Source organism: Nilaparvata lugens, chromosome 2, assembly GCF_014356525.2.
Source record: "Nilaparvata lugens isolate BPH chromosome 2, ASM1435652v1, whole genome shotgun sequence".
Lineage (NCBI taxonomy): Eukaryota > Metazoa > Arthropoda > Insecta > Hemiptera > Delphacidae > Nilaparvata > Nilaparvata lugens.
The window spans coordinates 33,758,779-33,772,853 of record NC_052505.1 but is presented as its reverse complement, the minus strand read 5'-3'; the positions used below and the strand labels follow the sequence as shown (position 1 = coordinate 33,772,853).

General features: G+C 34.8%; 1 protein-coding gene across 1 annotated transcript in view; it reads right to left on the bottom strand.

Annotated features, from left to right (window-relative positions):
* LOC111049120 (S phase cyclin A-associated protein in the endoplasmic reticulum) overlaps positions 1-14,075 on the bottom strand; it is a 70,476-nt gene that overhangs the window by 15,706 nt on the left and 40,695 nt on the right. The window contains exons 23-26 of the mRNA XM_039420058.1: positions 7,062-7,185; positions 5,975-6,112; positions 3,648-3,879; positions 222-371 (exon numbers count right to left, since the gene is read on the bottom strand). Coding sequence (XP_039275992.1) covers positions 222-371; positions 3,648-3,879; positions 5,975-6,112; positions 7,062-7,185 — 644 coding nt within the window. The remainder of the gene's footprint in view (positions 1-221; positions 372-3,647; positions 3,880-5,974; positions 6,113-7,061; positions 7,186-14,075) is intronic.

Genomic DNA, 14,075 nt, shown 5'->3' with positions numbered 1-14,075 from the left:
TTCATAAGTAATTAAACATCAATTCTAATTTTGACAAAAGTGGAAAATTGTTGAAAGTGAAGCCATGAAATCAATAGCGCCAGAAACTTTCCGTCTCTTCATAGCATGTCTATTAGCCTCTCTAGTTGCAAGCTGATAAATATTGTTTAGTGATAGTGATATGAAAACACTGAATAAATAATTTATTAGGAATGAATAAGTGATATTGTGAGTAGGCTTACTTGGTTGTCTCTGTGATTGATGGCGAAATAGCCGATGAGAGGCACGAGCTGGTGTAGCAGGATTTGCTGGTGCTGGCCGGTGCAGTACCACAGCAAATAGCTGGCAATGTGTCGGAACTGCAGAGACAGGCCTTCTGATTCAACTACACTCTATAACAACAAAACAATTGAATTCCTAAATATACCAGTTCAATATACATTATTTTAATTCCTTATTAGGGTTCAATAATCCAGTAAGGTTAGCCCAAACATTGAAAACAATCAAAACAAGGTTAGAATAATACATTATTATAGAAGACTTTAAGGTTTGGACTCAGTCAATATAGAGGTAAACATAATCATTATTATCCAAACATCATTATTTCCAATAGAAAGAGACACTCACTATGAATTTCTAATCTTTTCGAATAACAATTTGGATTATTGGCGGATATGCTACTACAACTACAAGCTATTTATAGTCTCTTGAGTACTTTATTCTTTATTTTCACAAAAAGCACATCATTAAAATGATATTAAAAAGAAATAAGGTTACCTTGGGCTTCGGCTCTCCCGAATATAATATTACAAAGTCCGTAATAAGGTTACTTCTTATGGGTCTTCACTTTCACTCTATTCAAAGTCAGTGACAGAGAAAACTATTTAGATAAATCCGGAATGAGGATACGTTGTTTAGGCCTTCACTTTCAACATATTATCTAATATCATTCAAAATTTAGATTCGATTACAAAATCCGAAATAACGTTACGACTTTTAGGTCTTCACTTTCATTCTATTCAAAGTGGAGATGACTGTATAGTTATTGTTTAAACTGATAAGGTATATTTTTATTTCTCTTATTTAAAAAACAGACTTTCATAAAACAAGCAATTGAAATTGTTAACGGTTTGGCAGTCTATTCTATATATTTATACTCTATATTTTGATGATAATCCCAACAAACAAAAACTCTATGGATACAATGTGATTGTGGTGAACATTTATGCCACCTCCTGATGCTAACCGCCATCCGATCAAATTACAAATATTCTTCCACAATCATGCCGTTCGACTGCCATACTTAGTATCGCTTTCCTTTAGTGATAATTTTAGTATGACTTTATTTTAGTGAAAATTCATTAGTAATCTCTTTATTGACTTCAGTATCACTTCATTCAAGTGCTAATTAAAGTAACACTTCACTTTTGTGATTATTTTGAAATAAAATATTTTATTGCCCTTTTCAGTACTACCAAAGAGAAAAGATAGCATAAGAAGATATCCCATGGTGTAGGTCATTTATGTTCCACATTTTAATCATATTTTTGTTAACTCAAGCCGATTGCTGTCGATTTCCATCTATTATTACTGTTTTAGCCAGGTGAGAATGTAAGAACGACACAGCATGAGAGGCTGCCAGCCACATATCCTCATAGCTACATGAGTCACATATCTTTACGAAAAATCTGGTGTGGTGCACACACACAACTTTCCTTGCTCATTGAACTTTAAGCCTCATTCTTAAACGAGAATAATTTAGGGGAATAACATAATGACGATTGGCGGTAACATATTTGCAACTACGATCAGACTACTATTATATATGTGTATATATAATAATTATTGTTTTCAGAGTACTTTTTCCTTTGTGTAAATTGTGAAATTCAATGACTTTTTTAAAAATCGTCAAAACAGCTGTTCTACAGATTAAATATCTTGATTATGACTGTGTTCTTTTTATAAACTGCTCTACCTACCTACCTCATGCACGAGAAGGAGGTTACAAAGTCCATTTCTCAAGGATGGGGTGGACCCCCATTAGTTTCTCAGGAAAAAGACTCATGCCAGTTGATAGAGCTGATAAATAACTATACAGGGTATGAATTTGAAAAAATCGATCAAGTCATTTTTGAGAAAATTGTGAAAAACATGGGTTTTTAGTAACTGCCATTTTTTCTCAAGAATAATACGGAGCTCCTGCAATTTTCCCAGAATGAGACTCATCTCAGTTGATAGGGCTTATGAATAGCTGCTATCCATGGTATAAATTTGAAGAAAATCTTTAGAGCCGTTTTCGAAAAAACCGTGAAAGACATGTTTTTTTTAGTCATTATCCGCCATTTTTCTCAAGAATATTACGGAGCTCCTGCAATTTTCCTCGAAATGAGACTCATGCCAGTTGATAGGGCTTATGAATAGCTATCCATGGTATAAATTTGAAGAAAATCGTTAGAGCCGTTTTTGAGAAAACCGTGAAAAACATGGTTTTTTAGTCATTATCCGCCATTTTTCTCAAGAATATTGCGGAGCTCCTGAAATTTTCCCAGTAAATTTTCCCATGTCAGTTGATAGGGCTTATAAATAGCTATCCATGGTATAAATTTGAAGAAAATCGTTGGAGCCGTTTTTGAGAAAAACGTGAAAAACATGGTTTTTTAGTAATTATCTGCCATTTTTTCCGCCATCTTGAATTGAATTTTATTGAATTTCTTATTGTCGGATCCTCATGGTATAAGGACCTTAAGTTTAAAATTTCAAGTCAATCGGTTAATTAGGAATGGAGTTATCGTGTTCACAGACATACACACAGACCAACACCCAAAAATCATGTTTTTGGACTCAGGGGACCTTGAAAACTTAAAATTAGGGTACCTTAATTTTTTTGGAAAGCAATACTTTTCCTTAACTATGGTAATAGGGCAAGGAAAGTAAAAATAACTACCAGGACTATCAGCTTGAGTTGACAGTGTGATTTGGAACATGAAGGACCTCTTTACCATGAGATATTTTCTTATGATATATTTCCCCTATGGTACTACTTGATGTAATTCATCAATTTTCTAATGAATTTGTAAGTGTATTGTTATGGATGAGGCCTTTAGAAGGATGGCAAGAGGCGAGGGGGTTGTAGTAAACAACACAGACGAGGCAGGGGGGGGCTTCTGGATCGTTCTAGATAATTCCCGTGAGTTCATCTTGGTGGAGGGAAACGTCGACCAATGACAAGCGTGTTCCAGAACCTTCGAAACACTGTGATTGGTGGAACGTTTCGACACACCCTCAGACCCTTCTGGAGAATTCTGCTGTATTCTCCACCTCCCTAGATTGTTAATAAATGGTGTGTGTTGCAGTTGGCGAGGCAGTGAAGAAACTACAGTGGAATGTTCGCTTCTTCCCATTGTGACAGACTAGTGATAAAGTGATAATGATCGTGACAGATATTAGAGTGATAATAGACTTTTGTAGTTGTTTTAACAGTTATTATTCTTAAACAGTTATTCTTATACAGTTATTTATATTAGTGAACGTAAGCTTGTGATAATACAGTATAATTTATTAGGTAAGTTGTTTCTAGTTTACTTCCGTGTGTTATAGTGCTGTAAGTAATAAATCTAATCAGTATAAATCGCCTCTATTAGTGTAGAAACCCGTAACAGTATTTTTACCTGAAACATGGGCAGATGCATTTTGGCAGTGGTGTTGAGCAGCTTGACGGTGGCTGCGGCGACGGCGAGAGTGTGCGTGGGTAGGGGGGGCGGAGGCGTGGCGGGGGGTGGGGCGCCCTGATGCATCAGCATGCCATAGAGCAGCGACACGGCGCCCATCAGCTCAGTCGCACGCAATGTTGCCACCAGCTGCGTCGGGTCCACGGCGCTGTTGCTGTTTGTGCAGCCCGATCTGCAACCAACAAACAAATTAATTAAATCACAAATTCAACCATCAATACATTGGTATTTCAAAATTGCACTAGTTCTCAATCTATTCATTCATAATTATTTATTAGGTTAAAACATTACAATATTTCATTTCATTCATTAGCAATCACAAATCATTATAATAAACAATGATACCTCCCTCGCGTTCGCTACCTTTCAGCCTACCGCTCTGCTCTGCTCCCCACGCCACGCATTAACCAAATGAGTGGTTGACCCACCCGCCACCAGGGTGCGCCTCAGTCGCCGCCACCCGTTCCTGCGTTTCTATTGGCCGAGCACCGCCGGCCAATAGCAGCGCAGGTGAACTCGGGGACTGTGAATAAAAGGGGGCTACTCAGCTACCCTCGATAGCACTTGCTCACTAGCAGCCTTCCACTGAAGAGCCAGAAGAGACCACCAGCCGAGACCACTACCAGAGACCACTACCAGCCGAGACCACTACCGAGACCAGGAGCAGAGCAGCGAGCAGGCCAATGAGGGAACCACGGCGAGACTAACCGCAACCTGAGGTGTCTTCCTTGTCTACTACCCAGCCGATGCCTAGGAGGAACCGAGCCGGCCGCCGAATCCAGAAGAGGAGGGCCCTACGTCGGCTTCGCCAGGTGGAGGAGAGGCTGAGGCTGTACACCGCCGCGCCAGCTGCGCCCCAAGACTTAGCGCCCCAGCCTAACAACTGGCGCGCGGTTCTGGATGCGCGGGTTGGGTGCCGAACCGACATCGGAGTGTGTGCAGCGGAAGCCTACGACCCTGCCTGCCGGGGTTTGACCGAAGGCCCCTTCTAAACGAGGAAGTGGTCGAGGAGGTCCTCCCGGCGGAGATTCGGCACGACCTCTGGCTAGTAGATCACCCGGTCAGCCCTCTCCGTAGCCGGGTAAACCAGAGTGGAGACTGCGAACCATTGACTTGAGCCCCTGCCGGCCTGCTCTCGCACCACACGGACCTGCCGGGACCCTCGCGCGGCGTGGTATCGCGCCAGTCGACGACTACTAAACATCTAGCCTGCCTTGGTCCCTTTTAGGGCCACCAGCAACAATCTTGGTCCCTTTTCAGGGCCACCAGCAACAAACTTGGCCCTTTTCAGGGCCACCAAAAGCCATTTTTTTAGACAGTGGTAACAAACCCCTCGCTCGACCCGACTGACTAGCCCAATTGATGAACGAGCCACACCTTCCGCCATATCAACAATAATATGATTTGGAGAAGACACCAGGCATCGCCCAAAACTGTCTTTCTCCCAAACTTTGATGAATAACATTTTCGAAAATAGAATGAAGTAAATATTGGAAAGAAAAAGCAGGCAATAGCTCAAAACGTTTCAAAATTCAAGATTATTTATCCAGCCAGACATTCCTTGATGTATGAACTGGTCATAAATCATAAGAATACAGTACATGATACAGAGCACAACATACAGAATTGAGCATTCTACGCAACACTAAGTAGTAGATGCAGCACAGCAACAGGAATAGCATATCAGCAATTATATGGAACACTCATGGTACTCATTCATTGAATGATAAGCACTCTCAACCAACATATTATTCTTTCTCAAATTTAGTATAAAATGTAGCGTTTTATAATTAAGGTTTCAAAAAAGATGCTAACAAAATTTGAAGCCTGAAGAAAATATAATACGTAAATTGTAAAATACTAGGTAAAAATACAAGTACTAAACGTAGTTATAAGAAATCTCAACGAACAAAACTTCCAAATTTCTTAGTGATGTGTAAGATTATATAAATAGAAATACAAATCTTAGTATCCTTTTAAATTATTTTATCACATGTTGCGGACATTAATTTTCTTGAAAAATTATTTATATAACAAGTAGCCCAAAAGAAAAACGACTATGGAATATAGAGTAAAAAGAGCTTTTTGGTTAGTTTTGAAAACTTTTTGGAAATTCTATGCAGATTTAACGCCTAGTGAGATTAAATCACCATTCTATATTATTGAATGTAATTGGTGAGTTCGATATTCGATAATAAATGTGAAAACAAAATAGATGTAGCACATAATATGATTTTTTTGAAATTATAACATTCAGTTGGACTGACCGAAGGCTTGAGAATGCCGTTATGAGTTGGATGGCAGAGAGGAGGAATGAGGCGGTGTGTGGGTCGTCATCGACTGGGTCGCGCACTCCACCGCAGTACACTGCCAACCGATCCACGGTTCCAATGCTCACTGAGTAACTGAAAACAATACAACGTTACAAATTTATTAGTTGTGGTGGAGAAAAACATGTTGTATCAAGCATAATGTGAATAAGAATGAAACTAGCAAAATTAAATAGAAAAATCATTTTATTAAAAAAATCATAAATAAAAAATGATATTTTTAGTCCTTGAAACGAACCTAACTGGCGTGAAATATCAAATTTATCATTTTAATAATAGGAAATCACTAGTACCCTTGTTATATTTTTTTGTATAAAACACTGTACGTGTTAATAAAGATATGTGTCATTTCTACACTTCATTTTGAAAACCTAGTTTGGTTAGAGTTGATAGAATTTTCTACAATATATAGAAAATTAGAATACTTGTTATAATTTAGAATACATTTATCAAAATTTACATTACAGTACCACTTGGATCCATGCTATAAATAAAATTCTACAATTTAAATGTATCATGAATAGTAGAACAACCTTCATGTTGAACTCACTTTTGATTTATTTTCTGTGGTTATTATTGCTTATTAGATAAATTGTCATTTATTCAAGCAGTTTCTACTTCTACATAAAAGCAGGCTAAGTCAAATCATGAGCACTCTTAGGCCCATGTTATACGATCGCTGGTAACGCGGCGTTTTTAGCGTAGAAAAACTACTCTTCACCGCTCACTACTATCCGTTCGCTATGTTTAATACTGGAAAGTTGATTTACCTCGTGCAGACAAAGCGCTATCAACGCTGTGTATAACATGGTTACGCGTAAACGTTGCGTGTTTAGCGCCGCGTATAACATGGATATTCAACGCCATGTTTCTCGCGTCATCAGTGCTCGTATAACATGGGCCTTGAACTTGTTAAATTTACAAATTATGCTCCAGTAATTCAAGTTGCAATTAATCAAGTATGAAGCATTCAAGATGAAGCACAAAGCAGATAAAATTCAGGTAATTCCATTCATGAGCTGACCTTATGACATCTTGAAGGGCTGGTGCAAGGTCTTCAGAGAGAGAAGATTGTTTATTATTTGTGTTCGAATTTGAAATTTCTCCCGCATTATCAAGAACAACGGCAACCAGACGCATCAGAGCACCTAGGCAAAAAAATTAAAAAAACAATTTATAGAGAATCCCTTCAAAATATAGAAATAATTAAAGGGTCTCATAATTGATTTGATGATGAAAACGTTAAAAATATTATAGTAAAGAAATAATTGATCATAAAGATGTATATTGTCATAAAATGTGTATAATAATCATATCAAATTAAATCAAATCAAATTATTGCAACAGACAAACACTTTACAATTTGTATCGGCCACGTCAATATTACAAACTATATTAGAGATCATACAACAATAGCAATTACCTAAAAATCTAGATATAGACTCCATGTTAACATTGAAATATCCATCCACACTATAAAAACAATTTTTCATAAGAAAATTCTTAATTCTTAGTTTAAATTCCCTGAGCGTCAAACCTCGAACATTTGGTGGTAAATGGTTATAAAACTTCATTGAAAAGGTCTTAAAACTCGTAAGGCTGGATTTGTAAGAGCAGTACTCATTTCTCATATTCGATTTATTCCTTGTGTTTTATCAATTTTTTGTGTTTTCCATAAGTTTTATCAATCATTACTTTCCTTGCCCTACTACTATAGGTAAGGAAAGTATTGCTTTCCGAAAAAATTAAGGTACCCCAATTTCCAAATTTCTATGTGTGTGTGTTCGTGTGTGTGTGTGTGTGTGTGTGTGTGTGTGTGTGTGTGTGGTGTGTGTGTGTGTGTTTGTGTATGTATGTATGAGTGTATGTGCGTATGAGTACACGATATATCATCTCCCAATTAACGGAATGACTTGAAATTTGGAACTTAAGGTCCTTACAGTATAAGGATCCGACAAGAACAATTTCGATCAAATGCGATTCAAGATGGCGGCTAAAATGGCGAAAATGTTGTCGAAAACAGGGGTTTTCGAAATTTCCTCGAAAACGGCTCCAACGATTTTGATCAAATTTATACCTAAAAAAGTCATTGATAAGCTCTATCAACTGCCACAAGTCCCATATCTGTAAAAATTCCAAGACCTCCACCCCATCTATGCAAAGTTTGATTTTAGATTCCCAATTATCAGGCTTCAGATACAATTTAAACAAAAAATTTCAAGTGGAAAAGATTGAGCATAAAAATCTCTACAATTAATGTTCAGTAACATTTCCACCTTAAATTGAAAATAAGCTCGAAGTTCGATAAAATAAGATTATTAAATTGCAAACTGTTGGCAACTGTTGATTCTATTAAATTAATCATTCACTATGAAGAGATAGCAGACTTCGTGTGTCTGCAGCGTTATTGTCCTGTCACCAGCTGGCTTAGATCTTTGAATAGTAGACTTGAGATGCGCGGGAACACTAGCGTCAGGTGATCAATTTTCATAACTGCAAGGAAAGTTGTGTGAGTGCGCCACACCAGATTTTTATTATTAGCTTAGACTCTAGATTAATTATTATTCCTTTTTATACATTGGTTTCGGCAATAAAAAGTTTTTACTGATATTATAATTCAGAATAATGATTTTAGCTTCACACGAGTTTACACCAAAACATTAATGATGCATTGATTTGCATTTGAATATTCTACCAAAAGTGAAATATATATTTTTTCTACAACTGCTCGTAACAAACTACTCTATGTACTTGAAACTCATCGTAAAATAGCTGATTTTAGGCTAGGGAACTAATAATCTATTTTACGCTCGCGTGCAGTACGATTTTTACTTTACCGCTCGCTACGCATGAGCAGTAGGCAACAGGTACGTTATTCCAGGATTGCCAAAGTTTCAAAATTATTCATAACATCAGCAATAGTGACTATTACAACATTTTTTGGAAGAAATATAAATAATTTGATAATAAAATTGAAAAGATTACCGTAACTTTAGTAGATATATTAAATTTTCTCACAATAATCTCAGCTTTTCTTAAAATCTATGCTATTAATCTAGAAGAATACATAATAATTTTTCTGTGATCAGCTGTTTGATCACTGATTTAATTTACATTACCAAGGTATAGCCCTTGATTATAGCCATTAAATGTCACGCTTCTGATCGGTTGGCTTGGTCGCATGGTACAAATCCGTCATTAAGATTCTAAATAAAATTTAAGGTCCTGTCTTATAGCATTGCAAAATCAAAACTGATATCTTATTTTTGTGATGGTAAATATATTTTCAACGTCTGATGAGTTTTTCATAGAATTTTGGAGGGTAAGTTGATTATATTATAAATGTAAAATTACATTTGAAGTGAGTTATTATAATAAAACATTATAAGAATTAAAACAGCTTTTTTAATAAGGTTATCTCAATAAAAAGTTTTGTAGTTTTTATATCATGTTGTTATTTATTGCAAATAAATATTAAATATATATTTTCTTCTCAAAGGCTGAAATATTATTTTTAAAAAGGAATATTTGTGCTGTTCCATGTCTTAAAAAATCTTTAAATTTATGACTTCAAGTTTAAAATAATACTTTTTAAATAGTATCAAAATAATACAGTTTAAAACAATAACTCAATTTTTCAACTATAAAAGGATAATTTTCAAATACGACTATTACCATAACATAGTATATTTTCCACGCTCTATGTCATTCTTTAATAAATTATTACTAGTTCAGCAAAAGTCGATTGTAGACTTCAATATTTTTGTTTACTTTTGATATTGAATTAATATTTTTCAGACAAAAATTGATTACATATAAGAATTGGCAACTCTATATGAACTCGTATTTAAAATTGTTCTCAAGGTAAGATTGTAAGCTTTCCCCCCATTAATCATAATGTGGAAAGTTTTGAGACCCACTAGTACCTGTATGTAGAAATATTCTATTATTATTATTATTACAAATTTTAAAAACATTTATGATTTATCATAATTATAGTCATCACAGTATTTTTTTACAATAGATAATAAAAATATTCCCATATAATCTCCCTTCCAATCGAAACCTCTTTTACTTATCCAATCTCAATAAAGAAAAAGTGTCAATATAGAAACAATTTTTCAATACGGTATGTAAAATATAGTTAATGTGAATGATGAATTTTTGATCACTGATTCAATTTACATTTCCAAGGTATAGCCCTTGATTATAGCCATTGACTGTCACGCTTCTGATCGGTTGGCTTGGTCGCATGGTACAAATCCGCCGTTAAGATTCTAAATAAAATTTAAGGTCCTGTCTTATAGCATTGCAAAATCAAAACTGATATCTTATTTTTGTGATGGTAAATATATTTACTAAAATATAAAATACTCAATAAATAAATACTTGATAAATACTTAATAAATACTCATATAAATAATAAAATACTCAATCCAAACCCAATAAACAAAAAGAATCAAAATGAAAACATTTTTTCAAGATTTAAAATATTGTTAATTTAAATATATAACTCGAAATATTGATTTAAAGTCGTTTTTATTTTGATGTTAACAATTAATTACTGGTATGATGTATGTTTCAGATGGTTGCATGCTCAACATGTGGCCCAAATAGGTCTGGGAAAGGTTTTTTTGTAAAAAAATTTCCAAAGGACCCAGTGAGAAGGAAGCTGTGGACAGTGAAAGTGAAGAGGAAAGGATGGACTCCAACTGACAGATCAGTTACTGTGTGAGGTACATTTCGAAAAATCGATGTGGGAGAGAACCAGGGAAGATGGAACAAAAAAAAAAGGAAACTTAATGCCTATACTACTATTTTTTTCACTAAAAAATAAAAAATCAGAAAACCTCCCAGGATAGGCTTATATGAATCATTGCAAAACATCGGTGCATTTTTGACCCTGTCTTCTACGTCTGCTTGCACTGAACATACTGAAGAAGTAGATGGGATATGCTCATCGACGTAAGAAGGGGACATCGTCGAGTCAGACCTGCTCCTTGACGATCATCTAATGGAATTGGAAGTTTCTTCCACTTCACCCCAACGATTTACTGAACATAGCATTACTAGTCAGAAACCAACATTACAAGAAGCAGTTAAGACAATAAAATATAAAATTGAAACAGAGTAAAAAAGTAAATAAGAGCATTATTTTTTAAAGTTTTCAATTCTGTCAAGGTTGAAGCTCTACAGCGCTCATCTACAAGAAATACGAAATGTAGTACAGAAACCGTGTCAAAAGCAATGAAGTTGAACTTTTATGTGAAAATAATGGGTATGAAGAGTTGGGGGGATAATGGGTTGCGCCAAAATATGCCATTACCTTCATTGAGAACTCTAAGAAGACGCCTTGAAAATCCCAAGTTTGACAGTGGAGTATTAGAAATTTTACAGTTGAAAGTCAGCACATTCTTCTTTCCACAGGAAAGAGATTGTGTAATAATGTTTGATGAAATGGCTATCACACTTTCAAACGTTTATGACACTAAATTGAAAAAGTGTTCTGGTAACATAACATTGCATGAACATTCTGGAATTGCTTCACATGCTACTGAGGTGTCACCTCAAGGTGGAAACAAACTGTGACATAAAGTTTGTAGTGTTAATGTTGATGTGGAACTTTTCCATAATTGAATAGACTTAGAACGTTGTCAAAAATCCACTTTAATTGAATGAAAATTAAAAATTAATATTTTACAGGAGCATGCTTTCGTGTGTGCTCACATATCATCAGCTGTAAGTTACAGTGAAGATAGAGGAAGTAGAAAGATTCCAACTTAACAAAAACAAAAGCAAGAGCTACTTGATCATTCTAAATTTCTAATAATTTTGTTGGAATTAAGAATATGAATTAAAATTAAAATCATAAATTAAAAATAGGAATGATAATTAGGAAAGAGATTGTGTAATAATGTTTGATGAAATGGCTATCACACTTTCAAACGTTTATGACACTAAATTGAAAAAGTGTTCTGGTAACATAACATTGCATGAACATTCTGGAATTGCTTCACATGCTACTGAGGTGTCACCTCAAGGTGGAAACAAACTGTGACATAAAGTTTGCAGTGTTAATGTTGATGTTGTGGAACTTTTCCATAATTGAATAGACTTAGAACGTTGTCAAAAATCCACTTTAATTAAATGAAAATTTAAAATTAATATTTTACAGGAGCATGCTTTCGTGTGTGCTCACACATCATCAGCTGTAAGTTACAGTGAAGTTAGAGGAAGTAGAAAGATTCCAACTTAACAAAAACAAAAGCAAGAGCTACTTGATCATTCTAAATTTCTAATAATTTTGTTAGAATTAAGAATATGAATTAAAATTAAAATCATAAATTAAAAATAGGAATGATAATTAGTTATATTAGTCATCCTGTGACATATTATTTCACAGGAGATAACCTGTTTATGAGAACATTCTTTTTGAAATAATCAATAAGGCCCAAGCGGTTAGACTCTATGTTATAAGTATCACGTCCGATATGGGGGCAGCAAATCAAGGCTTTTGGAAGAAGAAGAAAGTCAGTGCTGGTTGTTATTGCAGACCAAAAAAACTTTAAAATACATCCACAAGACCCAACAAGAAAAATATATTATATATTATAGCTGATGTTCCTCATCTTTTCATAAATATAAAAAGCATGATTGTGAACAATGAAATTATTCTTATTCCACAAGACATATCAAGAGAAAAATGATTTGACCAGTTGTTTGGTGAATGCTCAACACATACAAGTCTTGGAGAAAATTAAATTCGAGTTATCAACTAAACTCACACAAGATGATATTACACCAACTTACTTTAAAACCATGCGAGTTTCAACATTTATTTATTTATTGTATAAAATACTATAATCAATTAACGTTGTAAGTCATGATGTGAAGAGTGGGCTGATTTTTTTTCTGATCAATGCTGTCAGACAGAATATAAAACAACAGCTTGGTTCATCGATCAGATAGAAAAATGGTTCGAAACAATGACCTCACGACATACAGTAGTAAATGCACTCAGCAAGAAAAAGTTTACTGCGTATGAAGATGAAACAAAATTCTTGAAAGATTTCATACATTTGTTTGCAAGAATTAAAGTAGGCAAAAGGAGACATTGGAAGCCCCCTCAAACAGGTGTTTGAATTTCTACGCAGTCAATTCTAGACATCTAAGAACAATAATTTTTGAATGAAAAAAATATAAGTTTGTATTGACATCTCGTTTCACTCAAGATTGTTTAGGAAACTTATTACAATATTATAACATATTTCAAAATTTTGTTGGTAATTTTTTGGAGATTCAGCTTCAAGGTTACTTTACCTACCTTTTATTTTTACTCGTTATTATCTATGATTTACTAATTCAAGTTCCAAAACTATATTTGGGAATATAGGAATAACATGAAAAGTAATCACAAAAATATGCTTCAATAAGAGTAAAAGTGAGCGATTTTACTTTCCCTATAAGCTCCATTGTAAAATTCAAAGATTTGGAATCTTCATGGCGGCGGCAGGAAAAAAATTACTGTGGTTAATTTAGTTGATCGAGCGAAGTGAGGTCCAAGATTCAAGTTGACTGTTTTGCATTAGGTCTTTATTCATGTTTATATTTATGTTCCACATTTACAGCGAAACGCAGCAAAAGATTTTCATGTAATTTGACAAGTATGTTCCTTTTTGAATTTCGTGTCGACGTGTACATAAGGTTTTTTGAAATTTTGCATTTTAAGGATAATACAAAAGGAAAAGGAGTCTCCTTTGAACGCCAATATTACCGTAAAAATCAGACTTTAGAATTATTCATCATAAATCAGCTGTCGAGTGGATTACAAATTGCATGCAATGACGCATGCAATTTATATCTCAATGTAACTTGGTAAAAAATGAGCTGTCGTGTGGACTATTAATTGCAAGCAATGAGGCATGCGATTGATAACTCGAAGTAGAATATTATTTTCTCCCGAAATTTCTCTGCTTTCAACTCGGTAAGCTTTTCATGATAGTAGCATAGTGTTGTTTACAACAAATTATTGTCGATA